This window comes from Stenella coeruleoalba (assembly GCF_951394435.1).
Source record: "Stenella coeruleoalba genome assembly, chromosome: 10".
Lineage (NCBI taxonomy): Eukaryota > Metazoa > Chordata > Mammalia > Artiodactyla > Delphinidae > Stenella > Stenella coeruleoalba.
This window is the reverse complement of record NC_137156.1, coordinates 97,536,220-97,562,120: the sequence shown is the minus strand read 5'-3', so window position 1 is coordinate 97,562,120 and position 25,901 is coordinate 97,536,220. Positions and strand designations below refer to the sequence as shown.

At 40.3% G+C, this 25,901-nt stretch overlaps 2 protein-coding genes across 16 annotated transcripts in view; both read right to left on the bottom strand.

The window, feature by feature from the left end:
* The window catches only part of SETD5 (SET domain containing 5), an 82,406-nt gene extending 67,429 nt beyond the window's left edge, over positions 1–14,977 (bottom strand). For 5 of the 15 annotated variants that reach the window (XM_079933830.1, XM_079933829.1, XM_079933837.1 and 2 more), the window contains exon 1: positions 14,473–14,975. The gene's annotated coding sequence lies outside the window, so the exon portion shown is untranslated. Of the gene's footprint in view, positions 1–13,654; positions 13,851–14,472 lie in introns of those variants that run through there. The other 10 variants (XM_079933831.1, XM_079933844.1, XM_079933834.1 and 7 more) reach the window with 7 other exon arrangements.
* Positions 14,978–15,111: 134 nt separating this feature from the next.
* The window catches only part of THUMPD3 (THUMP domain 3 tRNA guanosine methyltransferase), a 35,347-nt gene continuing 24,557 nt past the window's right edge, over positions 15,112–25,901 (bottom strand). Inside the window, 1 exon segment of the mRNA XM_079933846.1 lies at positions 15,112–25,901. Within this exon segment, the coding sequence (XP_079789972.1) occupies positions 25,863–25,901 (39 nt within the window). The 3' untranslated portion in view covers positions 15,112–25,862.

Genomic DNA, 25,901 nt, shown 5'->3' with positions numbered 1-25,901 from the left:
AAAAATGCCCAACGGATCCTTGAAAAGGTCAACACCACCAATCATCAGGGAAATGCAAATCAAAACCACAATAAGACATCACCTCACACCTGTCAGGATGACTATTATCAAAAAGACAAGAGACAACAAATACTGATGAAGATGTGGAAGAAAGGGAACCCTTGTGCACTGTTGGTGGGAATGTAAATCAGTGCAGCCACTATGGGAAACAGTCTGGAGGTCTTCAAGAAATTAAAAGTAGAACTACCATTTGATCTAGCAATCTCATTTCTGGGTATATATCCAAAGGAAACAAAATCACATCTTGAAGAGCTATCTGTACTCCCATGTTCACTACAGCATTATTTACAATAGCTAAGTTATGTAAACAACCTAAGTGTCTGCTGAAGGATGAATGGATTAAGAAAATGTGATATCTACCTATCTATCTAGCTGTTTACCTACCTACAATAGAACATTATTCATAAAAAAGAAGGGAATCCTACCATTTGTGACAACATGGATGAACCTGGGGGGTGTTATGCTAAGAGAAGTCAGACAGAGAAAGACATATGTTGCACGGTATCACCACTTATACAGGAATTGGTAAAAAACAAACAAAGCAAAAACCCATAGAAAAAGACTGTAGAATGGTGGTTGCCAGGAGTCGGAGTGTAAGAGAAATGGGAAGAGGTTAGTAAAAGCGTATAAACTTTCAGTGAAAAGGGTGTCTAAGTTCTGAGGATCTAATGTATAACACATATTGGAAAACTGAAACGTGCTGAGAGATTAGAATTTATAGGTTCCCTCACACACAAAAAGGTAAACATGTGATGGATGAATGTTAATTAACTTAATTGCTGGAATCCTTTCACAACATATGTGTATATCAAACAATCATGCTGTATGCTATAAATATATCACAATTTTGCTTGTCAATTATACCTCAATAAAGCTTAAAAACAAAACAAAACACAAAACAAAAACACCTGACCTGATGAGCAACCTGGACTTACATAGCTTTACCTGAAGGCTCTTAAAAGGCTGATATATCTTAGAATTCCAGAGTTAAAAAATTCCTTTCACTCTGGTCAGTAGAAGCCCTAGAGCCGCTTCTAATGATGTCTGAAAAGGACCTTGGATTCTGAAAATAAGTTTTGTTTCCTTAAAGCTCCCTTCTCTGGACTTCCCTGGCAGCACAGTGGTTGAGAATCCGCCTGCCAATTCAGGGGACAAGGGTTTGATCCCTGGTCCAGGAAGATCCCACATGATGCAGAGCAACTAAGCCCACGTGCCACAACTACTGAGCCGGCGTGCTGCAACTACTGAAGCCCATGCGCCTAGAGCCCGTGCTCCACATCAAGAGAAGCCACCACAACGAGAAGTCACGCACTGCAACAAAGAGTAGCCCTCGCTCACCACAACTAGAGAAAGCCCGCGCACAGCAACGAAGACCCAATGTAGCCAAAACCAAAAAAAAAAAGAAAAAAAAAACCACACCCAAAACTCCCTTCTCTATTAAGATATTTAATGTAATTATATTTATATAGCAAGCACTGGTACCTTTGTAAAGTCAGAAGTCTCAAATTTTAGCTAGACACCAATTATTCCTCTGTTAACAGTTGGTTCTTTTCATATAACCAAGTGAAGTTGTGAAAATCAGATGCTATATTTACAGCATGTAAGCATTACTTATCCTAAGATGCAGACAGAGTTTAGAGAATTGATCAAATATTCATAACAATAACGAATTCCAAAATAAAAGCTAACATCTGGAGAATGCTTATTTTCTAAAAGCCACTGTGTCCTCAATCACTTTGTATGCATCAGCTCATGTAACGCCCACAACTTCATGAGAAAGGCACTATCCCTATGTAGCCAAAGACTTACACTCACTAAGCTGAGAAACTTGTCCAAGGCCAGAGCAAGGAAACCCCCAAACTAGAACCTGACCCAAGGTCTATCCAATTTCAGAACCCTCACACCTTTAACCACTATCACTTCACCATTTGGCATATCTTGATTTAATATTTTTTAGCATACAAAATAAATATATTAGAATGTGACATAAGATTGCTGAAATGATGCTGTAACTTTTTTCTTTTTAGGTATTATAATTAGAAAGGATAAGACAGATTTAATATTTAACAGGTTTAAGATTTTCAACAATTTGATTTTTAATTTAAAACTTATAAAATCAAATAATTTGACTTTTAAATGACAAAGCTAAAAATTAGATGACATCCTTTCTAAGATAATATCTAAATTTCAGGTCTAAGGGTGAATTATCGAAAAAATGTTAATTGATGACCTTTGTACTACAAGTACTTCCAGTGTCCCATGTGGTAGTCAAGGTCAAGTATCTGAAATCATCAGGGACAAATGGAAAATGATCTAACAACTCAAGAGAGAGAATTTTTACTGGAGAAAGGAAGTTTCTTATCTTGAACTGTTTATATTAAGTCAAGAAATTCGGGACCCTAGAAGAACAGAAAAGTCTATGTCCTTTTCCATGGCCTAAAAGTTATGTTACTGAAAAATCTAGAAGCAGATAAGTTTTAGTAAATAAACTAACTTATATGCTTTTGTGTTACAACAGAAGCACCACGACAAAATATCACTTTAAATAGTATTCATATGAACCTGTATTCGTAAGTCTTACATACAGGGACAGGAAGATAACAGAATGGAAAAACCACGGTAATTTGACTGTATATCCTTGGAGGAATATATGCTCAGGGCAAAGACAAACAAACAAAACAAACTCACTTTCCAGTAATCATATTGTTCTGCCATTCTAAAACTGTTGTGTGTGTATCGTGGGACAAAGCAAAGTAATTACATTGGTTATTAGTGGAAACTGGGATTTGAGGCATGGGGAAAAGATTAGGCTTATGAAAATATCATGAAGCACTAAATTCAAAATAGAAGTTATCAAACACCAACAACTGATATTTTAAAACAAAAAAAGGAAAGAGAAAAAAGAGGAAAGGAGAGAAACCATTTTTTAGTTCTGTTCACTGAAAAGGTCTAGAAACAAGGTCCAACCCAAGAGCACTAAACACTCCTAACACCCAGACCATGGTCTCTAAGTACCATTTCCCACTAAAAGAAATCAGAGTTTTGCAGAAATGAGTAATTCCAGGTTTGGGGCGGGAAATACACAAAATGATCCTAGAACATCTTGTCATACTAGAAAGCAAGGAATCAATCAAAACAAGCCAGGAAACGACTGAGAATAAATAAAAACGACTTAGAAGCCAACAGCCAAATGTGGGACCATTTGAATATCAAAACTAGTAACTCCAAGGGACTGAAACATATCAAACAGGTTTAAAACCTTAAGTACACAATAATAACAACACTTTATTGCTCACCTCTAGACGTTGCTAAGTTACCAACCCATTATTTTGAAAATTAGTAAGAGGGGGGAAAAAGAAACCAAGTACTGATCTTGCTTTTTGTATTCAAACTGTATCTTAGGGTACCATATAATTAATGAGGGGGAGTATTACAGAAATTAAATGAAGTAGTGATATCACCATTCCACAACCATAAAGGAAATAAGGATCTAAGCCTGTTCTTCTCAAACTGTGGTCTGAGAACTCCTGAAGGTCTTGAGATTCTTTCGGGGAATAAGTGAAGGCTTTCCCTTTTTAACTACGCATCTGTGTTAGGCCAGATTTTCTTCAGTCTTTAACCAAAACAACTTATCACAACAAATTAAACGCAGAAGTAACTATGAGAAAGCAGCTACCTTCTATCACTAAAGAGACTTACAAAAATGTTAAACAATACCATTAAAAAAACTGGAAAGTTATTTTTCATAACAGTCATGTTACTTATGTCAGCAGGATTTGTTATTGCTATTCTAAAATTGGTTAATAAATATTTAAAAATATTATCAGTTTTAATTTCTAATATGGTAAATCTCAATAGAAACTACAAAAACAGAAACCCTCTGGGGCCTTCAACAGCTGCCTAACATCACAAAGACAAGCAGACATTATGTAAGTCTTAAGGGAAGTATCCACTACTTTTATAAAGTATACTTGAAATGGATCTAATCACTAATTTACATAAAATATGGGGGGGTCATCTAATAGGAGAATATGTTAAATGACACCATAGAGACACACTTTCCAAAATCCAAGAGTAAGAACTCAACACAATGATAAATTTCATTAGTCAGTGTATTACATGAGAAAAAGAGAAGAGAGAAGCTATAAATTAGAAAGACACAAACTAATCCACCAAGTGCAAGGAACGTATGGACCTTATCTTGACCAAATGGAATGGTTTCAGTAAAATCCAAAGGGAGTCCATTTTTCTACATTCCCTCTATTTTGTTGTATTTGGAATTTTTCATCATAAAAAATTAAATCTGTACCTATCCCCTCCCTCACCACAAACTGAAAGGAAAAGAAAAAGGCATTCTAAACTGTCCACGTGGAAATGGGGGTTCAGAGAGGCCAACAGAAAAATCCTAGCCGAGAGGACAATCAGAAGAGCTCTATAAAAGAAAACTGCATTGCTGTGGAGTGATGAAAAGTTCCACAACCCTCTATAATTAGGGTGAGCATGTAATTTACGGCCCAAATTGGGACATTTTTGAGAGTGAAAGGGGTGCTATCACTAACTACCTGCTAAACACAAAACAGGACTCTCCCAGGTAAACCAAGACGTATGGTCACTCTATCCACAAAAGATTAAAAATCATTTTCACAGAAGATATTCAACTCAATCCTTTGGGTAACCATTTTCCATAGAAACATATTCCTAATGTAATAGAGTTCAGAAAAGCTAAGGTATTCTTCACACACAAAAAATTACTTTTCATCTTTCTTGCCTGGCACAGTTATATCATAAAGTGGGATATGCCTACTTCTCTTCTCGTTGCTCAGTGTATTCTGCAAACCTCCAGCCATTTCTTTTCATACCAACTGTGCATGATAAACTATGAGAGGAAAGTTACACTTACCCAGAGCCTTGCTTTTCTAAAAATACACGTCTTCCCATGGGCCTCCACACATGACTTAGTCAGACTCCTACTCAATTTATGAACAGACACCTTATTCCTAGCAATACTTCAAATCTTAACAGCCTAGGGGTAAAGCAAGAGTAAGCAAAAACATTTTGATCAGGTCAGCCAGCCCAAGCTCCAAAGGGCCTTGGGGTTGGCATTATTATTACCTACTTGTTCTAAAGTGGTATGGCTACAGTAACTGCAGAGCTCCATACATGTTAATATAATTTTCAATTTTTTTAATTTTTAGCAAATATCTGGTTTTAGTATTGCTTATATAACATGTCACCAAGAGATGAGTACCTGTTAAACTGTGAATATTTTATGCCATTTCATAGGTTTTAAAGTATTGGGTAAACCTTTTCAATAAAAGTAGCCTAAATATGAAAGTATGCAACAATTTGGTACAATTTAGCCTCATACTAAAATGTGGATTGATACCCTGTCAACCTACCTTTATTCTTTTCTATTACTAAGCTATGACATTAAAGTTCTAATTGCCATAAATAAAACTAAATTTCTCTAGTAAGAATGCAAATAATTTAAAACGGACTTCAAAAATTTGGACTTGCTTCTACAATTTCCTCAAGCCTGTTCTTTGTTATTTTTGTTTTCTTAAAGTCATTTCACCATATATTTTCCAGGCTGTGGGCATAAAGACACTTAACTTGCATGGTTGTAGCAGTCTGCACCACAGAAATCAAGAATATAAAAATTTATGTATTCACACAACAATCTAATGCTACATGTGGCATGCAATCAATCACAGTCCCTCAAAAGTCTTTCTCCTTGTTTTACTTTAAGAGATTAAACTCCTTTGTCTTTAGAACTAAAATACAGTTTTTTTTAAAAAGTGTCCTCTACACTCTATCTCAAATGCTAACATATTAAACATTTATTTTTCAAATAACTATCTGACTGTGGCTCTTCCATTCCTGTCTGGTTTCTCTTTTAAAATAAGTCAACTCTCAACAGCCTACGTTAATAAAGGAAAATGTAACATAAAGGCAGAGTAATTGCCAACAGGTCCTTCCAGGTCATTCCTCATAAATAAAACCTTCCTTGGATGCCAAGAATGCCCAAACAGTTGATTATTAACTGCAGATCATCCTCCTTCGCAGAGCTGTGAGAGAGTACAAACTGTATGTGTTGTGGCATGCACAGAGGTTGGTGGAAGGAAATAGATTTTTCAACACAGGCCAAAGATCATAACAGGACAGGAATAAAAAACCATGGAGACAGGGGGACAAAAAAAGAAAAGAAACAACCTTAAACAAAATGACAAACAATGGGTGCAAATGTAAAACAATGACATCCATCTGGATATACATTAAAATTAACAAGTCAACATTACTAAATATGCTAACACTATACTGGAACATCCTAACCAGATCATAACTTCTAAGAATTATGAAATTATCCTCTTACTATATCCAGCAGTGCACATGCCTTATTAGATTACTGGATTTTATCTGAGTCTTCACATTTCATGAGTGGGGAGGAGGAAATTTCAGCATCAGAAAATAATAAAAATAAAATTTCTTGTTTGGGGAGGTGGTGTGGGAAAAACAAGGCTTGAAAAATATAAATTATGCAGCTTGAAGAAAGAAGTCTGAAAAATCTATATTCAAACAATTTCACCTCCACTAAGGTAAAGGGATAAATATTCATCAAGGTTTAATTTTTAACCTTACTTTTGTCATAAATCTGAGTTACACTAATTAGTAATTCCCAATTCAAATTGCAAATACTATCTACAGAAGAGATTCTCTCTTTTTTCAAGCTAATAATACGGTGGCATCTGGTGGTAATAATGATTGTGTGACCAACCAATGAAAAATAAGTATGCTTAAAAACAGTTTTTTTTCCTGTAAGGCTAAGAACTGAAATGGCTTATCAAGAAAGAGAATGCAAGGTACTGAAGTTATAAAACCTCTTTCACTACTGATTTTTAAGAATAGGACAAATCAGCTTTGTCTTTAAGTATATATAAACAATCGAATCATAATAAAAATCCTAATAGCCCATCCAATTTTCCCCCTTTGTCCTATTTTCCTTTTTGCTGGGGAGAGGCACTGCAGGATGATAATAGCAGGAAATAAGGTGGAGCAGCTGCACAGGCAAGATGAGGTAGGTAGTGCTGCGTTTCACCTTCATTCTAGCCTACTGCTGACTACGTCTTACTGAAAATGAGATTAGCTGTCTGGGGAGCCAAAGCAGTTATCAAAACCTTTGGGATCAAAATGTGCGCCCTCCTCACTCTTGCCAGGAACTTTTTAGGGTAATAGGAGTACTAGGAACCACGATGAAGAGATTTCTAATTATTTGGGAAGTGGTGTGTGTGCGCCCGAGTGTGTGTACATGCACAAGCACATGCGTAAAGGATGTTTACCCTAGTGCTAGCAATGTGGGTCTTAGGACTCGTAAAGAAAACTGTCTGGAATGGAGGCCAGGGTTTGAACTAGATGGCTTCTATTTTACTCCCACAAATCTATGGAAATAATCCGTGTGAATGAATTTTAAAGAGAAGAAATGACTACACTTAATTTCCATAATAATATAAAATACAGCCCACTAAATTTCATGTTAATGAAAAAAACTTCTAACTAATGGCAGAGATGATTAGTCACTCAAATTTCCCTTTTCAGGTCAAAATATATCTTTACTGCCAAGACCACTGCACATAAAAATATAATGTTAAGTACGTAACACATATTTCTTTTACTGAGGGAAAAGACACAAAACTTGGTCGTTTGTTTACTATTATAATGTGCATTAAAGGCAGTTTTTTAGCTATTCTATTAAGTTAAAACATCTCTTCTTTGCTAACAGCCACAAGCTCTGAACCCATAAGTAAAAATTAGCACTCCAGTTTCCTTTATCATCTCCTCCAGTCTGGATAGAAGGGAAAACTTTAAAGCTAGTTTAATAACATTGCAATACAGGTGGTATCTCAATTCAAGCAACAGATGTACTCTTGGAAAGCTGAGTTCAAACCAATCATGTCTAAAAATCAAATTCTCCTAAAATATATTAAGCATTTAAAAGAACCACAGCATATACCTTTTATAAAGCAGGAATCCTTTTGCAATCAAAATAACTGCTATCTAATTTGTGAATGCAATTCTTTAATATTTTGGGTTTTTAAAAAGAAGTGGCGCACATGTATTGTTCAACGTTTATTTTAAAACTAACTACAGGGCTTCTCTGGTGGCTCAGTGGTTAAGCATCCACCTGCCAATGCAAGGGACATGAGTTCGAGCCCTGGTCTGGGAAGATCACAAGCCGCAGAGCAACTAAGCCTGTGCGCCACAACTAGTGAGCCTGCCAGCCACAACTACTGAGCCCGTGTGCCACAACTACTGAAACCCGTGCACCTAGAGCCTGTGCTCTGCAACGAGAAGCCCACGCACTGCAACGAAGAGTTGCCCCCGCTCGCCACAACTAGACAAAGCCTGCGCGCAGCAACGAAGACCCAAAGCAGCCAAAAATAAATGAATAAATAAATAAATTTAAATAAATAAATAAAAGTAACTATAAATACTGTTCAGGACATTGATCCTTTTAATATTTTAATGAAAACCTCCAAAAACTTTCAAATATTTCATTATGATTTTGCTTAAAGGGATAGATAATGACAGATCTCTTCCAACTCTGATTCGTATTAATTATAATAAACTAGATGCAACCATCCCACTTGCAACTGGGAATTGAGCACGTATGTATCAAACAAGGTTGTGCCTAACTTAAAAGGGGGGCTGGGTAAACTCCAGAGAATATCATGTTCTCCAGGAAGTAGGGATGAGACAAACAGTAAGTAACCTTTCTTTAGTTAGCATTTTACATGATGGCAACCCAACACTTGAATGCTGAAGGATGCTCTCCATGATACTGATATAAAATTGGAGCTAACAATATGCAACTATTTCACAAAGGGAAGCAAACTATTCTACTTACTCTGTTCTAATCCCAACCCAAATAAAGACAATGTATGTGTTGAAATATAAAAGTTTTATTCAGATAGAATATTCTTTTCCATTTTTTTAATGAGAATTCAGCTCTCAGATGCTCCAGAATTGGTCTACTGGGGGGGAGGGGTGATTTGTATTTAGGAGGGTGGAGAACATGGGATTTATTCTTTTAATCTATACAAAGCTTTTATTTTCCTTGGAGGAGGGGATGGGTTCCTACCAGATATTCAGGGACATACTAAATTTGGGGTTAACATTATATGGTTGGCACAAATTCAATGCTCGAGTAGGAACTATAAATGATTTCTTTAATTGTATGCCAAACTGAATAATCTCCCAGGGAAAAGAACCTCCTCCTCCTGCCTTTCCTACCTCCTGCCCCTCCCCCATCAACACTGCCTCCCTGCTGTGCAAAGAGCCCTTTGTCCTGCCCCGTACTTATCTAGCTGTTTGGCCATATTGACAGGCCAACTAGAGGCATAATAAGCGAGTCAGTCTGATATAAGCAGCTGGCAATTTCAAACAAATATCTTCCTTTTCTACTCAGACCAAATCCTGCTGCAGAGGTCTCAGGCCCCTCCCATGCTTCCACCTATTTTTCAAACAGCGCAGCAGGGAACTCTGCATTTTCTCTCAATTAGGTAGCACATCAAAAACTTGATTCCCCAGACAGAAACAAATTCTGTATAAAGTCCTACATCCACTGTTTTTTCTGTGATTCATAACATAGGCCAAGGAGTACCCTCAGCTCTAGGTGTATAACATGACTAACATGGCTAAGAAAATGATTCTTACTCCTTCAATTTGCCATCAAAACTCTGATAATTCTCATACTTCAAGGAAAGACAGAAGAGCACAGAAGAGGAATCAGTCAGATGAAATCAACAGTCGTATACATCAAGCAGAACTGGCCAATAATCCTAGTGTTTTAAAAATACTAAGACATTATTCCAATAAGCAGAAAATTCCTTATCCCTGTCTTTGTATCAAAGATACTTAATGTGACCCTTACATCTCTCCCTGAGGTATTCAGCAAACAAAATCCATATGATGGAGAAACTGAGTGAGGCAGGATGGGATTACAAATTCCTTGCTCAGTGAGGGCTCATATGAAGTAGACAGAGATTCTGCTTCATTGTTCCTTTATTATCTCTCATAGTTCCCTTCATAAAGTGTTAAGAGTTTAATATATTCTGTCAAAATAAGAGGATTCTCTAAAGTAATGTTTTCCAACACCCGTCCCCCACCAAGTTACAGGGTATCTTTTTTCATAAGACTGCAACTAATTAAACAAAATATGTATCAAGATATTAAAGAAATGATATTCTATCAACCTTTGGTGAACTTCCCTGACCCTTTCCAAGAGAAATCAATCATTGCATCAAGGGAAAGGTTAAAAATGCCATTTCACTACATATTTTGGAATTTTTGGTAGCAAGGAATGGTATCAATCCCTGTTTATCATAGGTACATTATACCTATTTTCTAAGGAGTGCCTCTGAAAGGATTTTTTTTTTTTTTACAAATAACTACCAGTTGTATTACTAAATATGTATTATCTTACAATTTTGTGGAGTCAAAGTTTTGTTTGTTTTAAACAAACATCCCTATCAATAAGTTTTAGTTTTCAATAGCCAAAACAATTTTTATAAAAAAAATTCACTGCTAGGCCTTTTAGTTTCAAATTAAACTGACACATCACCAGAGGTGAACCACAAGTTACAAAAAATTTTTATTCATGATCCAATTTCTCACTGATAAGATGTATCCAACAATCATTAACTGTCCTTAACTGTGGCCTAATGTTTCATAAGTTATTTGAATATGAAGAGGATAAAGTAAAAGTGGTTGTCTGCACATCTGCATTTTCTCCCATATTATTTTCCTGTCCAAAGGAAAAAAAAATGAAGTAGCCACTCTCCTCCGAAAGGCCAAAATAAGCCCAGAAAGTATGTAAGTTCCTGGACACAAAACACTATCAAAAGATATTAAAAATTTCAAGCATACTGGTTAAATAAATCCTATGAAAAGGCCCTCTATGCTCTTAAGGAAATGATCTTACATTAAGATCACAAGGGGGTTCCAAACAGGAAATACAAGTTAAAAGCAATTACTTTATAAGGTAACTTTCATGTTACATAATAACTTAAAGACATTTATATCTAAACTATGTTAAACGGCCAGTATGAGTGAAACCATGTTTACCTGATATGACATCTTTTATATGTGATAGTAATAAGAATTAGAACCACCTAAAATATTATCCATTAAAGGTCCTGTTTCATTAGTCTGCTTATATCCCTGAGCGACAATGCAAGCAACCTTTGTGAATGACAAAACTCATTTCCATTCTTTTTGGTTCCCGCCACAAATGCCAGAGTCACACTGCACATTACAGATGACTGGGTACATCTGCACAAAACTGAACATATCAAAATTCTTAGGGAAAAAAATACATGGGCTGCAAGAGTTGTAGGGATGTAACTGATGGTATATTGTGGTGGTGGTTCTTCTTCAAGTTCTTCCATACTCAGCAAACTGTTTGCTTAATCAGAGATCTCCCTGAAGTGTGGGAGCTGTGGGGGAAGAGAGACCACATAAGGGGCTCAGAGGCTGTCTTCTCAAGTATCCTGTCCACTAGATACTTGATTTCTGAATATTCTTTCTAGTCTGTCCCATATTTCAGATGGATCACGGCCAAACATATACATCCTTGTGATCTCAGATGACTATATTCAACATTATTTTAATGAATCAATATCATAGGTCAAATTCTAAAGAAAAAAAATCTAATCTGGAGAAGTCTATTACAAATACAGAAAAAAAGAAAATACTTCTAATAGTTATATATATAGAAATAATTCCTAAAAGGACAGTTCTTTTTAAAGTTTAAGATTCCGAATTTAGTAAAATGTTTAGCAAAACACCTGTTCAATAAGGTAAATATGGTCTAACCAGAAGTAAGGAGACATACAAATAAAGTATTAAAATTGATTTAATGATTAAAGAGATGGAGGAAAACCTGTCAGTTGCAGAAAAATGAACCGATATTTTCCCCATTCTCGTTCTCAGGGAGATCCTTAAATTCTTATTACTTTGGTTGTAAATGTATTGAAAAATTAAAACTCAAATGGAACTTCCAGTCCTATCCAAGCAAAAACCCCAGGCAAAACCCAAAATGTGCCAAAAAACCAAAAACCGAACAAAAAAGAAAAGTCTTTAACTATGATCCAGTTTCCAGATGGTGATATCCATAAATGGGTAGAAGGTTACGAATTGCTAGTTCTCATGTCCCCACCAATAAAATGCAAACCAGCTCAGCAGTGAAAATTCCCAGGAAAGCAAGGTTTCTTCTTAGTCCTAAAGCAGCCATCGCTTAAGTGCAGCTCCCTGCAGCCAACAGCATTAATGGACGCTGCACTGCTGTCCTTCCCTGGAGACAGCAGCCAGCACTACTCAAGCTTCTCACGTAGCAACCAGAGCTCCAGAGCCAGCAGCTGCTGCCGCCTTGTATACCCACCCCGGTGATCCAACCCAAAGGAACAACCTTCTCCTTACCCCACCCCCACTCCTTACACACTCTTTTTTGGGGGGGGGGTGGAGTGGGGTGGGGGGAGGACCAGTGTTCCATGCCAGGAGGGCTGGAATTATGCCTTTAGAAAGAAACAATCCTAAAGTCACCCTTTTAGTTTGAACTAAGTCCTTTTATTAGAAAAATCAACATTTACCAAATTCCAAATATATATTTAATAAGCCAGCAATTTAGGAGTGCAGATTAAGCTTTAGTCTCTAAAAGGCCAATTTGCCAAACACTCTCTTTACAGTCAAATTTAAATCTGCAGTTAAAGACAGCGGCTTGTGTTACGTCCTACCAAAGGACATAATTCATTTTTCTATATATAATGACATGCTGAGTAAACCTTAAAGATTCTAATCCCATAATGGGCCAGAATTTTTGGCTACAGAAGAAAACTAATGATCCTCCTGAGAAAACTGGTAGAAACCAATAAAAAAATTACCTCTGTCCTCCAAGAGGCCCAGAAACCTCTGATAATGTGAATATTCTCTGCTTTAATACTACCTCAGATTCCATACACCTAAAATTACCATTTATAATTTTTCTCTCAAAGTGACGTAAAAACATTAATGATATAAAACTAATCACCAAGAAATTTTCCCAAATAGGGGGTACACATTCTCCTGAAAAGCTCAAACACTCAACTCAGCTGAATCCTCCCTAATCAAAGTATAGCTATGTAACTGCCCAACAAAAAAATGTTAATATGACCTTGGTTACATATCTGTTATTTAAATGCAACTCGTTTAATCAAGTGCTAAGGGAAATTAGCAGAGGACCTAGGGATTTTTCCAGTACTACAAGAACGGGGAAAACTGGAAAAATGAACTAACTACAGACAAAGCCCAACGGAACCCAGAGGTCTGGGCAAGAAATGAGTTAGTGGTGAACACACTGCACGAGTAACATGAGAAAGCAGAAAATGCAGGTCATACACGCAACCCCTGACCCAGACCAGCAGAGCTGGCTCCAGCACCAGTATACACGGGAAAGACCAGTTATTCCTAAGAAGTGAGACAAGCAAAAGAACTCTGTAGAATAAATTAGCAGAGAAGGGGCTTTCCCGACAGTTAAACTTTCCCTCTCACGCGATTCACCTACTTAAAACCAGGGCTCTTCCTCACCACCATTCACTTCGCATCCCTGGCTTCCGCACAGACGGAAAGGGAATTCATAAAGGCTACATTTTTCTGCCTTTAAAGACGTTCGCAAATGATCGCTCTCCACGCCCAAGGCAGGCAAAACGACACAATCTGGCTCCACTCCAAGCGAGAACCCTACAAATTCAGTAGGGCCATCTCAGAGATACTGGGGCAAACGCCACCGAGAGCCCAAGAATGCGAGCTGGGGGTGGCGAAGGTAACGTCTTTAGTGTGGGGAACGAAGCAATCATCTGCGATGGGGACCCTGGCCGAAAGGGAAGGCGTCCAGAAACATTCTGGGGGGGGAGGGGGAGATGGAGATCGAGGCCCCCAGAGGGATCAGAGTTGTCACAAGGCCGCGCGAACGGGGGTGGGGGTGAGGCTTGGGGAGGGGGAAGAAGTGTGCCTGTGTATTTTGAGGGGAGACCAGCGAGAGGCCTACCCTCAAGTAAAAGGTAAACGTGGAGTAGGCAGTTCCCAGGAAAAGGGATGAAGAGGCGTGGGGGGAGGGGAAATGTCCTGACCCAGGAAAGACGTGAAAAGGGTAGCGGGGTCGACGAGATTACCGACGGGGCCTCTCTGCCTGGGCAAGAGGGGTGCAACGATGTGTGGGGGGCGGCGAGCGGGATGAGAAGGGGCAGCATCCTCCTTGCTGAGGGCCTGGGGAGGGCCAGGCCCACGTCCCGAGAGCGAGCGCGGGGAGACGGAGGAGGTGACCCTTCCCTCCCCCGGGGCCCGGTCGTGAGGGTAGGTCTCGCTTTTCTGTCGGACCCTTACCTTGTCCCAGGCCTGGGCCCGGGCTGCGGCGCACGGCACTCCCGGGAGGCAGCAGGACTCGAGTTAGGCCCAACGCGGCGCCACGGCGTTTCCTGGCCGGGAATGGCCCGTGCCCGTGAGGTGGGGGTGGGGGGCAGAAAGGCGGAGCGAGCCGAAGCCGGGGAGGGGGAAGGGCCAGGAAAGGAAGGGGGGCCGGCACTACAGTGTTGGCGAACTGGCGGGACTGGGGCTGCGTGAGTCTCTGAGCGCAGGCGGGCGGCGGCCGCCCCTCCCCCGGCGGCGGCGGCGGCGGCGGCGGCGGCGGCGGCGGCGGCGGCAGCGGCAGCAGCTCACTCAGCCCGCTGCCCGAGCGGAAACGCCACTGACCGCACGGGGATTCCCAGCGCCGGCGCCAGGGGCACCCGGGACACGCCCCCTCCCGCACCGCCATTGGCCCCTCCGCCCACCGCCCCGCACTCATTGGCCAACTCGCCGCCAATCAGCGGAAGCCGCCGGGGCCGCCTAGAGAAGAGGCTGTGCTCTGGACTCCCGCTCCTCAGAGAGCCTCGGCTAGGTAGGGGAGCGGAACTCTGGTGGGGAGGGGGGGAGGCCTGGCGGTTTGGCGGGGGGGAGGGTGGGTGGCTGAGGCCGTCTGGCCGGTAGCTGGGGGTCATCTTCCCCCGCGGGAAGTCGGGAGCATAGCGTTTGTTACGCTGCAAGGGAAAGAGGTGGTTAGAGGCAGGCGGGAGTGTGGCCTGCCCTGTGGCAACCGGAGGGGGAGGGAGAAGGGAGCGGAAAAGGCTCGAATCCGGACGGAGCCATTGCTCCCTCAGAGGGAGGGGCGCTTCCGGCTATTCTGCTGTCACTGATTGGTTGCCGCTCCTCCCGCCGTGTGTGAAAACACAAATGGCGTGTTTTGGTTGGAGCAAAGCGCCTGTCAGTTACAGCCTCGGGAGTGCGCAGCCGCCTAGAGACTCTCGCATTGCCCCCTGGGGCGGGTAGGTAGGTGGGGTGGGGAGCGAACTGGACTGGCGGGCGCGGTCGGCCTCCCGCGGTGGGGAGGAGAGGGTCAGTGAAAGTGGCTCCGTGCGGACGTCCTGCCACCCTCCCCTTCCTTCGGGGGAGTCGGTTTACCCGCCGCCTGCTTGGCTTCGGCATCTGATTGGCTGCTGAAGCCCCGGCAACGGCCCCTTGTTATTGGCTCGGGTCCCAAATGAGCGAAACCACTGCGCGGGTCGGCGGGGAGGCGGTCGTTGGTACGGCCCTCCCCGAGGCCCAGCGCCGCAGTGTCTGGCCCCGCGCCCCTGCGCAACGTGGCAGGAAGCGCGCGCTGGAGGCGGGGGCGGGCTGCAGGGCCGAGGCTTCTGGGTGGCGGCGACTGCGGCTCCGCCCTGGGCGTCCGCCGCCTGAAGGACGAGACTAGCCCGACGTGCTCCTGGACCCGTGGGGGTGGAGGAAGGAGCGGGCGTCCGTCCTGGTGGTTTGTGGGTGGGAGGCGCATGGTCTCCAAAAATCGGCGCGAGCTGCAATCCAGAAGGAGCTGCAGAGGAGGGGGCGGAGAGAAGGCCGCACCCTGCTCGGCAGGGGGAGGGGAGTGCCGCAATACCTTTATGGGAGTTCTCGGCTGCCTCCTGTCTCCTAAGGACCGCCCTGGGCCTAGAAAAATCCCTCCCTCCCCCGCGATCTCGTCATCGCCTCCATGTCGAGTCGCTCCTTCTCGATTGTGGGCGGGATTCTTTTGCCCACGCTTAACCTGATTCCTGGGCGTTGTCCTGCAGGAAACTGAGCAGGTGTAAGATTATGAGGACGAGCCCAGTTTCTCTACCCACAGACTTGAGTTTGTGTCACAAAGTAATTATAATAGGGGTGGAGGGGGGAAATGGAGTCCAGGCAACACCTGGGGCTGATTTTATGCAGCGAGACTGCGTGTTATTAGTTCTTAAGATCTTTTTTCGCATTTTTCCTGGAGATTAAGGGAGGTAGATGAAAGGCATGATCTCCTGAGTTTTAAACTTTACCCATTTGAAGCCCTTGCTACACCACCAAAATAGAGCATCTTAGATTTAAATCTTAAAATTTTAGTCCCCCACCCTTGCATCCCCAGGGTCAGGCATTTTAGCAACTCTCACTCATGCTTTCAGCCCATTTTCTATTTGTTTTACTTGCTCATTTAGTCCCAGACATACCATTGGCTTTCTTGTCTCCTGTTTTGGTAGCCCGGTAAGTCATGAAACCACACAGGCTACCCAACTTGAGCATAGGCCTCACTCTTGCCCAGCAATGCGTTTATTTCTCCTTTACGGATATTCTTGAATCTTCACCTTAATTTTCATTTTGTCCTTTTCCCTCATGTGGGATTCTATTCCTGACCCTCTTCTCAGTCCACATGATTTTGGCTACTGCTTTCCTGAGAATTGGGTGTGAGGTTCAGCAACATCTCTCTTTTATGTCCTTTGAATACCTTTCAGTCCATCTCCAGTGCTGTTCTCATCAGTAACTGAGCTCAGTTGCCATAATGTTAGTAGTCTCTGAACTAGTGTCTCCATCTCCGGTATCTGCTGTTACAACTTTTGTGTGTCCAGGACAGTTGTCCTAACATAAAGATAGAGCATGAAAATAACTGATCCAACTCCATTATTGGCTCCCTAACTACTGACAGGATGAATTCCATCGTTGCAAATGTGATATACAAGGTCCCTCAATGGACTGATCTCACCTTAACAGCTTTTTCCTTTGCCACAGTTTTCTGCATATACACACAAACACTACTTCTCAAGTCACACTGAATTGACTGCTGTTTACCCAAATCATAGTGAGATTATCAGACCTCCTTGTAGGGTGGTTCCTCCTGGAATGTTACCCTTGATAATCCTTACCCTTCCAGTAAAAACTGTTAAGACTCAAATATCATCTTGCCTTCTGTGATCTGCCGTCCTTTAAGCCAGACTCGCCTACAAAAAAGTAAGTATTGCTTTCTCTTGGTCCCAAAGCAGGTTGAATCATAGCACTTCTCAGGTTGTTGTTGTTGCTTGTTTAAATTCTCTTAACTATTCGGAGCTTCTTGAGGGCACAGGCTCTTGTTGAGTCTTGTACCTAAGCTCCTAGTATATTCCTTGATGGCTAGCCAACCCTAAATGAAAGAATGTCTTTATAAGGTTTGATAGATTGGCCTCTCAAACACTTCTTTGTGCACTTGCTAATGCTCTAGATTAGCACTGCCCACGAGAACCTTGTGCAGTGATGGAAATACCCCATAGTTGTGCTGTCCAATATGGTGGCCACTAATCACACATTACTTTTGAGCCCTGGAAATGTGGCTATTATGACTAAGGAAGTCAGTTTTTAATTTTATGTAATTTAAGCTTAAATTGCCACTGTGGAGGTGTGGCCATAGCCACAAAGTTGTGTTGTAGATTGCAGAATACTTAATATGGACATTGATAATTTTGTCTTCATACTGAGCAGTAAGGAAATAAAAGTTGAACCTTTCTGGCCCATTTAGGTGTGCGCCCCGCCCCCCCCACCAAGTTGGTTGGTTGGTTGGTTGGTTGGTTTTTTGTTTTCTTTTTTTGCGGTACTCTGGCCTCTCACTGCTGTGGCCCCTCCCGTTGCGGAGCACAGGCTCCAGACGCGCAGGCTCAGCGGCCATGGTTCACGGGCCCAGCCGCTCCGCGGCATGTGGGATCTACCCGGACCGGGGCACAAACCCGTGTCCCCTGCATCGGCAGGCAGACTCCCAACCACTGCAGCCACCAGGGAAGCCCGGTTGGTTTGTTTTAAAACTTATTTGTATACTTTAGCTGACAGCTGAATCCAGCAAACCATTACTAAAGATAAACCTGCCTTGGACAATGGTGTGTTGAGAAAGCAACTGTTGATTCGTTTGAGTTTCAAGAAGGCATAATGGATTTTAGGAAAGTGGGATTTCATTAAATCATAACGGTGACAGAAGTTTAATGAGGAATAGGACTATATCTGATGTTAGTGAAACTAGCCCTGAATTTCAGTTCTACAAAGTTTTCAATTTTGGAAAAACTTCCATCAGAGGAGGCCCTAAGTATCATATCTTAAGTTACAGGAAATCATCACAAAGTAAGTTTTCATTCTGATGAAGTATAAATTAATAGATATGTTTTAACACCAAAATGCTTTTTGGTTTGTATGCTAATATAGATAGCATCTTGTAAATTTCAAATTTTTTATATTTAAAAAACAAGTTTTTTAACTTAAAATTTCTTAAGATTTCTCCTTAAAATATGAGAAGTGCACATAATTGGCTTGCTATTTAATGCAGATTCCCAGTCCCACACTCAGAGATTCTGAATTCAGTTAAGACTGGTGGGGGTCACTAGAATTCTGTGTCTTTTATATGCTTCTGATGTTGGTGGCCCAGAAAGCACACTACAAATAGAGACCCGAGGGGCTACAGTATGCCTATCTTACAAAAATGATTACAACTTCAGGGAAACTATGTCCTCTCTACTTTGTAATTTTTTCCTCCAGAAAAACTGAATAAATGGGGAAACATTTTGAAAGGCAAAAAAAAAAAGTTATATTTAATAGTTTGGGAAACATACAGGTCAGACTGCTTTGTTTTAAAAGGAATGTTAAACTATTCCAAGTAATCTTTTTTTTTTTACTTTTTTACCAAGAAAGTTCCCTCTTTTGTCTGTTGTCCCACTAAATGCATTCCTCAATGATACAGATTTGTTCTTGATTCCCTGGTGCCTGAACACAGAACTGGATACTCAATAAATGTTGATTTTATTGATTTATATGTGAAGTTTGTTTTCAAGTAATAGTTTAAATCCACAGAAGCAATGCTCCTTTTATGGAGAAACTTTAGGATCATACTTAACCCAAGTCACCTGATATTCTATTCATAAAGGAATCTGATGCCTCATGGTCTCTGAATACATTTGTCTGCCATTCAGCTCTTCCTTGGGTTTCCTGTGCAAACCCTTGCACTCATCCTCTTCCTATGCTTGACTTCCTTAGGCTTTATTACAATTTTTTAAACAAAGCAGCTACTTACCTCCTTCTGAAGTAGAGCCATATTATTTCTTATACTCCTAGGACAGAAATTAAATAGAGTGAAAACTTGTACTTGCATGAGAGAGTTGAAGGCTTTGTAAGGGATTTTATAATCTTTTTTTTTTAAGATTTAAAAAATTTGAACTACATAATGTTTCTCTCATTTTTTATGCACGGAAGAGGTTTGGTATAATTATGGTTTGCAACTGTTAATCCAGAATATGATAGGGATCAACATCACAAGTGTAAGACTAGTTTGTTTTAAGCCCATCTTAATTTTAGAGCACATTGTTAGGTCACATATCCAGAAGTCTGGTACTTTACTTTGCAGGCTGAGAATTCTTGATTTAGTTACATAGTAGCATACAACTTTATTGGAGGATGTATTTCTCCAGAAGACTTTGCTTCTTATCCATGACTCCTCATGGATTCTTGATGGAGTGGGTGAGAAACTGGGTTATTAGAGAACTGTTAATAGAATGGCATAAAATATTTAGGTTTATTTTATCTAGGCCAGTGTTGAACTTGATGACTTATTCCTGGTATCATGATGTATACCTTCCTGGTGACTAGAGAGATTATTTTCTGCCTCTCTGATTATATCTGGAAGTCATGGTTACACTTAATAATTCTACTTTCTAGCTTTTTTCCTGGACCTTTGCTTTGTACTGGTACTTAGTCACCCTTTGTGTTCTAGTTTTTTGGGTTTTTAAAAAACATGTTTACGATTGGCTCTTCCTGCTGACAACAGTAACACATTTTCAGATCACATTTATAGAATTGGTTATGTTACCAGCTAATGAACCCCACCTCTAGTATATGGATTTTAGTCAATTCAGTCAACACTCTTTACAGACTTTCTTCTTTTTACTGACCTTTGGTTAAAATCTCATCCCAGACTTTTTAGTATAATAAGTAGTGGTAACTTACTAGTGCATACTATAGGCAAAGCTAATGGAAACACAGGTTAGAAGAAATGAACTAATAATATTCATTGAGTGCCAGTTGTGTACCAGATAGTATGCCAGACTCTGCCATTGTATTTAGTGTGGTTCTAATACATGAAACCTCATCTTACAGAGTAGGAAACTGAAGCTGTGAGGTTGAACAACTTTCCTATAGACATAGCAACTAATTAAGGGCCAGGGATTGAGACTGATCTGACTTGCTTAGTCAGTATTCCTTACCAATTTAGGGTACTGTGTTTCTCTGATGGAAACAGTCTTTTAGGAAATTTAATCTGGCTACAGATGCAGGATGGGTTGTAGGGTTGAAGGCAGAGAGACCGCTTAGGAGATTCTTTTACAGTAGTCCAAACAGGAAGTGATTAGGTCTGGTATACAGTGATGGCAGTCAAAATGGAAAGGAAGTTAAAAGAGTCAGACTGACCAAATGGTCACTGAAAATGGTCTCGACACATCACTTCTTAAGGAAGCCTTCCTTGATGCCTTAACTCCACTGTATTGGGTACCCACCTGAATGCTGTCATAGCATTTCTCGCAGTTGTAATTAGTAATTGGGGTTTTTTCCCTATTTTTTTAGGTTGCTCCTTGAGGGCATGACATTGCTTGTTTATGGCTATATCCCTGTTGTGTAAGCATACAGAAGTCTTCAAGGTCAAAACTGTTTTCATAACACAGTAAGTCCCCTACATACTAACCTTCAAGTTGCGAACTTTCAAAGATGCGAACATGTGTTTTCACGTCCAGTCGTGTAAGTTAGTTCACGTGTCTGGCGTACATTGTCACATGCCTGCAGCCTCTACAAGTGGTTGTGCTTTTTTGTACTTTACTGTATACAGTAGTATAGTATCTTTATTTCAAGCCCAGCATGTCCAGAAGCGCTGTAGCTGGTACTGCTAAGAAGCCCCAAGTGATAACGATGGAAACAAAAGTGAAAATAATTGAGAGGGTGGAGCGAGGCGAAAAGATGGTAGACGTTGTTCATTCTTATAACATGAATCGTTCAACCATCAGCATGATTCTAAAGAACAAGGACAAGATCATGGAACATGTGAAGTCTGCTGTGCCAATGATGGCGACAATAATGTTGAAGAAGCGGGAAAAGTGATGGAGATGGGGAAACTTCTCAGTGTGTGGATGCAGGATCAGCATCAGCATCGAGTCCCCCTCAGCTTAATGCTGATGCAAGAAAAGCTAAAAGGCTTTATGAAGACTTGAAGAAGAAACATGGTGAAGAACCAGAGGGTGCATCTTTTAATGCCAGCTATGGCTGGTTTCATCAGTTCAAGGCTAGAGCCAACCTTCACAATGTAGAAGTAAGTGGCAAGGCAGCGAGTGCAGATATGGTAGCTGCCCGGGATAAGGAGTCCAAAGAGGTTTTTAGCAACTTAGTGACCCTCAGAGAGAAGCTGGAGCTAGATCTGCAAGAGGACGACTTCATTGAACTCCTTGCTGTGCAACACGAGGAGCTTACTAACGAAGACCTGATGGAATTGGAGGCCCAGAGAAAGGACGAAGAGAGACAAGAGGAGGAAGTAACCGAAGAGATTCACGACACAGGAAATGGCAAGGGGATTTTCTTTATTCGAGGAGGCACTGTTAGTTTTTGAGGTGCAGGATCCGAATGTAGAACAGTACATGAAGGTTGCAGCAGCCGTTCGGGATGCAATCCAGTGCAACCGTGTCATCTACAACGAGAAAAAAAGAGCTACTACCCAGACATCATTGGGTTGTTTTTTCAAGAGGGTAGATAGAATTGAATCCAGCAAGGAACCAGAACCTGTGCCATCAGTGTCAGGTGTGAGTGAAACTGCAGCTTGCCTTTTGTCTCCTGTTGCTGACCATCCCTGAGTTCTACCATCTTCTACCTCCTCTCCCTCCTCCAGTCAGTAACTCTTGCCTGTTCACTCGATGCCAGCCCTTGTATGCCAGCTGTTGTACTGTACTACTGTACTTTTTAAGGTACTGTACTGTAAGATTAAAAATATTTTATTTTTTGTATTTATTTTTATATAAACCTATTATTAGTACAGTACTACATAGCCGATTGGGTACCTAGGCTAACTTTGTTGGACTTATGAACAAATTGCACTTAAGAATGCCCTCTTGGAACTGAACTTGTTCGTTATGTAGGGGGCTTACTGTACTAAGACGTAACTTACCTTTTCAACTCATTCTCACAAGTACATAGAGGCTACATGATATGTGTTGGATGACATCATCACTAATGTTAATTGAATGGTGCTGTATATTCTTGAATTTTTCACAATTTCCTAAGGTCGTAGGTTTAGGGTATGAATATCTGTGTCTTTAGAAATTCACTCTTCAGGTTATACCTCCAAAACCCCAGCAAACCTCAGTATTATGCAGTTATTATAAAATCTTGTAGTTTTCCTTGCACCTAAGCATAAACATGAATACATTCTGTTATCAAATAAGGTGATGAATATTTCACAGAGTTGTCTGACACATAGGGAGAATCAACTACAAAAAACTATGAGAAAAACCTACTGAAGTATCTTAAAGGATAGGTTATTGTATGAGATTACATGCTTTGTAATGTGCCATTCTTTGTTGAAAATAGTTACTTCCGTGAAAGTGTTAATATTTTTACTGTATTTTACTTTTTTTCTGTTTTTCTAATTATGGTAAAATATTGGTAAACAAAGCTACTTGGAGCCCTCAGTTTTTAAGAATGTGAAGGGGTCCTGAGCCAAGAAGTTTGAGAAAGCTGCTGTAGCACAGTGTATATTGTAAACAAACACTCATGCCTGTTGAGTAGCTGGATGTAGCTAAAAATGACTCCCAGCACTAAGTGTGGATTACTGGGAGGATGGGCACGCTAAGACAGGGAGCAGGTTTTAGTGGAGAAAGATAGGTTCCTGTTGAGTTTAAGTAGGACTTACAGGAGAAGGGATAACAATAGTAGGCAGTTGGAAATTCAGAATTTGGGCGTGAGAAAAACTAAAACACCATTCTCCTTTGCAGTGAAAACTGCTTTCATCATGGAATATATCACTGAACAGCTACTACCTCACAACTGATTGGCATACGTGTTAGCCTTGGGGCAAAAGTATGAGGGTGACAGAGCAGGCTTCTTGTAAACAATGATGAATATTTTCACATTGTGCACTTTTTAAAATTTGGCACAGGAGAGACCTATATATGGTGTTTCTCCTGAACTTAAAAAAAAAAAATGTAACCAAGGTACAATAATTTGATTTTTTTTGTCCTAGAAGTTTCAAACTTTCATCATATTCCCACATAACACCTCATCTGAACTTGGAAAAGGCTATGCTTAGAATAAGGATGTTCTACTTTTCCTATGCCTAGCTCAGTAATTAATATTAAGCACTTGTGGGCATGAGTATACTTCAGGCACTTTACAGACCTTTTAAAATACTTCCTTTTTTCAGTCTTCAGCTTACCTTTTGGTCCTTGCAGTGGAAACATGAGCCATGTCTGCAATGTGACATGTCAGAATCTAAAATTTTCTGAAAGTCTTATTACCATTTTAAAAGAAATGTTTAAACAAATGTTTCCCTCTCTAGCCAAGTAGTATATTGTCTCTGGGAGATAACCATCTTCCTTTAATTTCATTAAATTTATAAAATCTGTCTCAATGTCTGTTGTTTTTTTTCCTCTCTAAAATGCATTGAATGTCTGCTCTATAACTCAAGTCATTCTGTTTTCAGATTACTAAGATTACCTTCCCCATCTTTTTACATCCCCATGGTACAGGTCTGTTTCAAAAGTTGAAAACCAAGGTCACAGAACTAGTAGGTGGCAGTGTCATATATAATTCAATCTCAGCTTTTCTGAATCCTCATGTAGCGCATTTCCTGTTCCTGTCACCAGATTACAAAACAATACTAGAGAGGAAGATGGCAAACTATTACAATGTTCGCTACATACTTATATCATCTTAAATCACATCTGTTCATGTTTTTATGATGGTATTTAATAGCACTAAAGCTATGATATATTGAGCACAAATTTGATACACGTAAAAACAGCCAATATGCAAAAATACCCATTTGTTCAACAGATATTAAACGTCCATGCTGATAGGTAATGTGTCAGGCAGTTGATGAACAGTAGAGAAAACATGGTCCTTGTACTTTTCCAGTCCTATGGACTGCTGACCAACACTTAGAGGTTTAAATGGTTTCTTTTGTGAGAGGTGAAAGGCTGTTTGTTCTATGTTGAACCCATAATAGTGAAACTGCATTCTGATGACCTTAAAAACTCCAGTCTAGGATATAAGACCCTTATAAATGTCTTACTTCCAATTCATTCTCAAGGGTGAGGTATATCAGAGAGAAACCATACAAGGACTGTTGGCTCTGCTGCTAATGTGAACTCTATTCTTTCAAAGGAAAGAAGTACTGTGTCCTTTTATTCTAAATGAGACATCAAAAGTTAGTATGTTACTGACATGACACTGAAAATCTAAGCTGAATGCAGCCAGAAACTCCAAAGTAAACTGAATACAGAATGCCACATAAAACCCCAACTCTGTTGCACAGAAGCACTGTTTTTACAAGGACTTGATGTTTAGGTTATTTCATTTTCCACTGTCTTGGGAAGGACTTTGCTACTGCAAAAGCAATTAAATATGAATAGTGACTGAGAAAATAAAAGAACTTACACAAAGTTTTTAATTCAAAGATACATCAGTTTGTTCTCTAGTCCTTTAGAGAAGCCAACAAAAATACTTTGACAGGTTTATGTTTGACTTTGAAAGGCATCACCACCTTTGTGTACTGAAAGAAAAATTTATTTAAATATGGCTTGTTGGTCCCATACTTCATCTACCAGTGTAATCCCTGCTGTTTACAAATAGAAATGTCTATTTAGTTCTATTAATCTGAATAACAGATGCATATTGTAATTTTTAAAGCAGATAGTAAACTTTTCTGTAGGTCTTGTGAGATTTCACCTTGTCATGGGGCAAACACTATTTTACAAAGTGTAATAATGCTTCATTTTTTAAAGTTGAGGTGAAGAACCTGAGCAACTAAATAACAAAGCTGCAGAGGCAATGAAATGTAACCTCACGATCTGATTATGCTCTCTGCCTTTCCCTTAGGCCAGGGTAGCTTTCCACCTGCTACAGTGGAAAACAGGAACTGCTATAAAGCCTGAAAATAAAATGTTCTAAACCCAAATCCCAGAGTATTTTAGTAGGCTTAGCATCTTTAAAGCATTTTAAGAAAAGTACTAATTGCCCAACTACAACAGCTCCAAAGAAAAGCTCTGCTTTCTCTTAAGACTTGTTCCATTCTATTCACACCTTTTGCTATCTAGGGTGAAGAGATTTACACCAAACATCACTTTTATTAATACTATTTTTCTCTCAAAGCAAGTTCTTCATGCTGACATGTCCACTGTCAGGAAGCACTGGCAGCGCTACTAATCATCTTCAGTCTTTGCATCACCAAGGAGATCTTT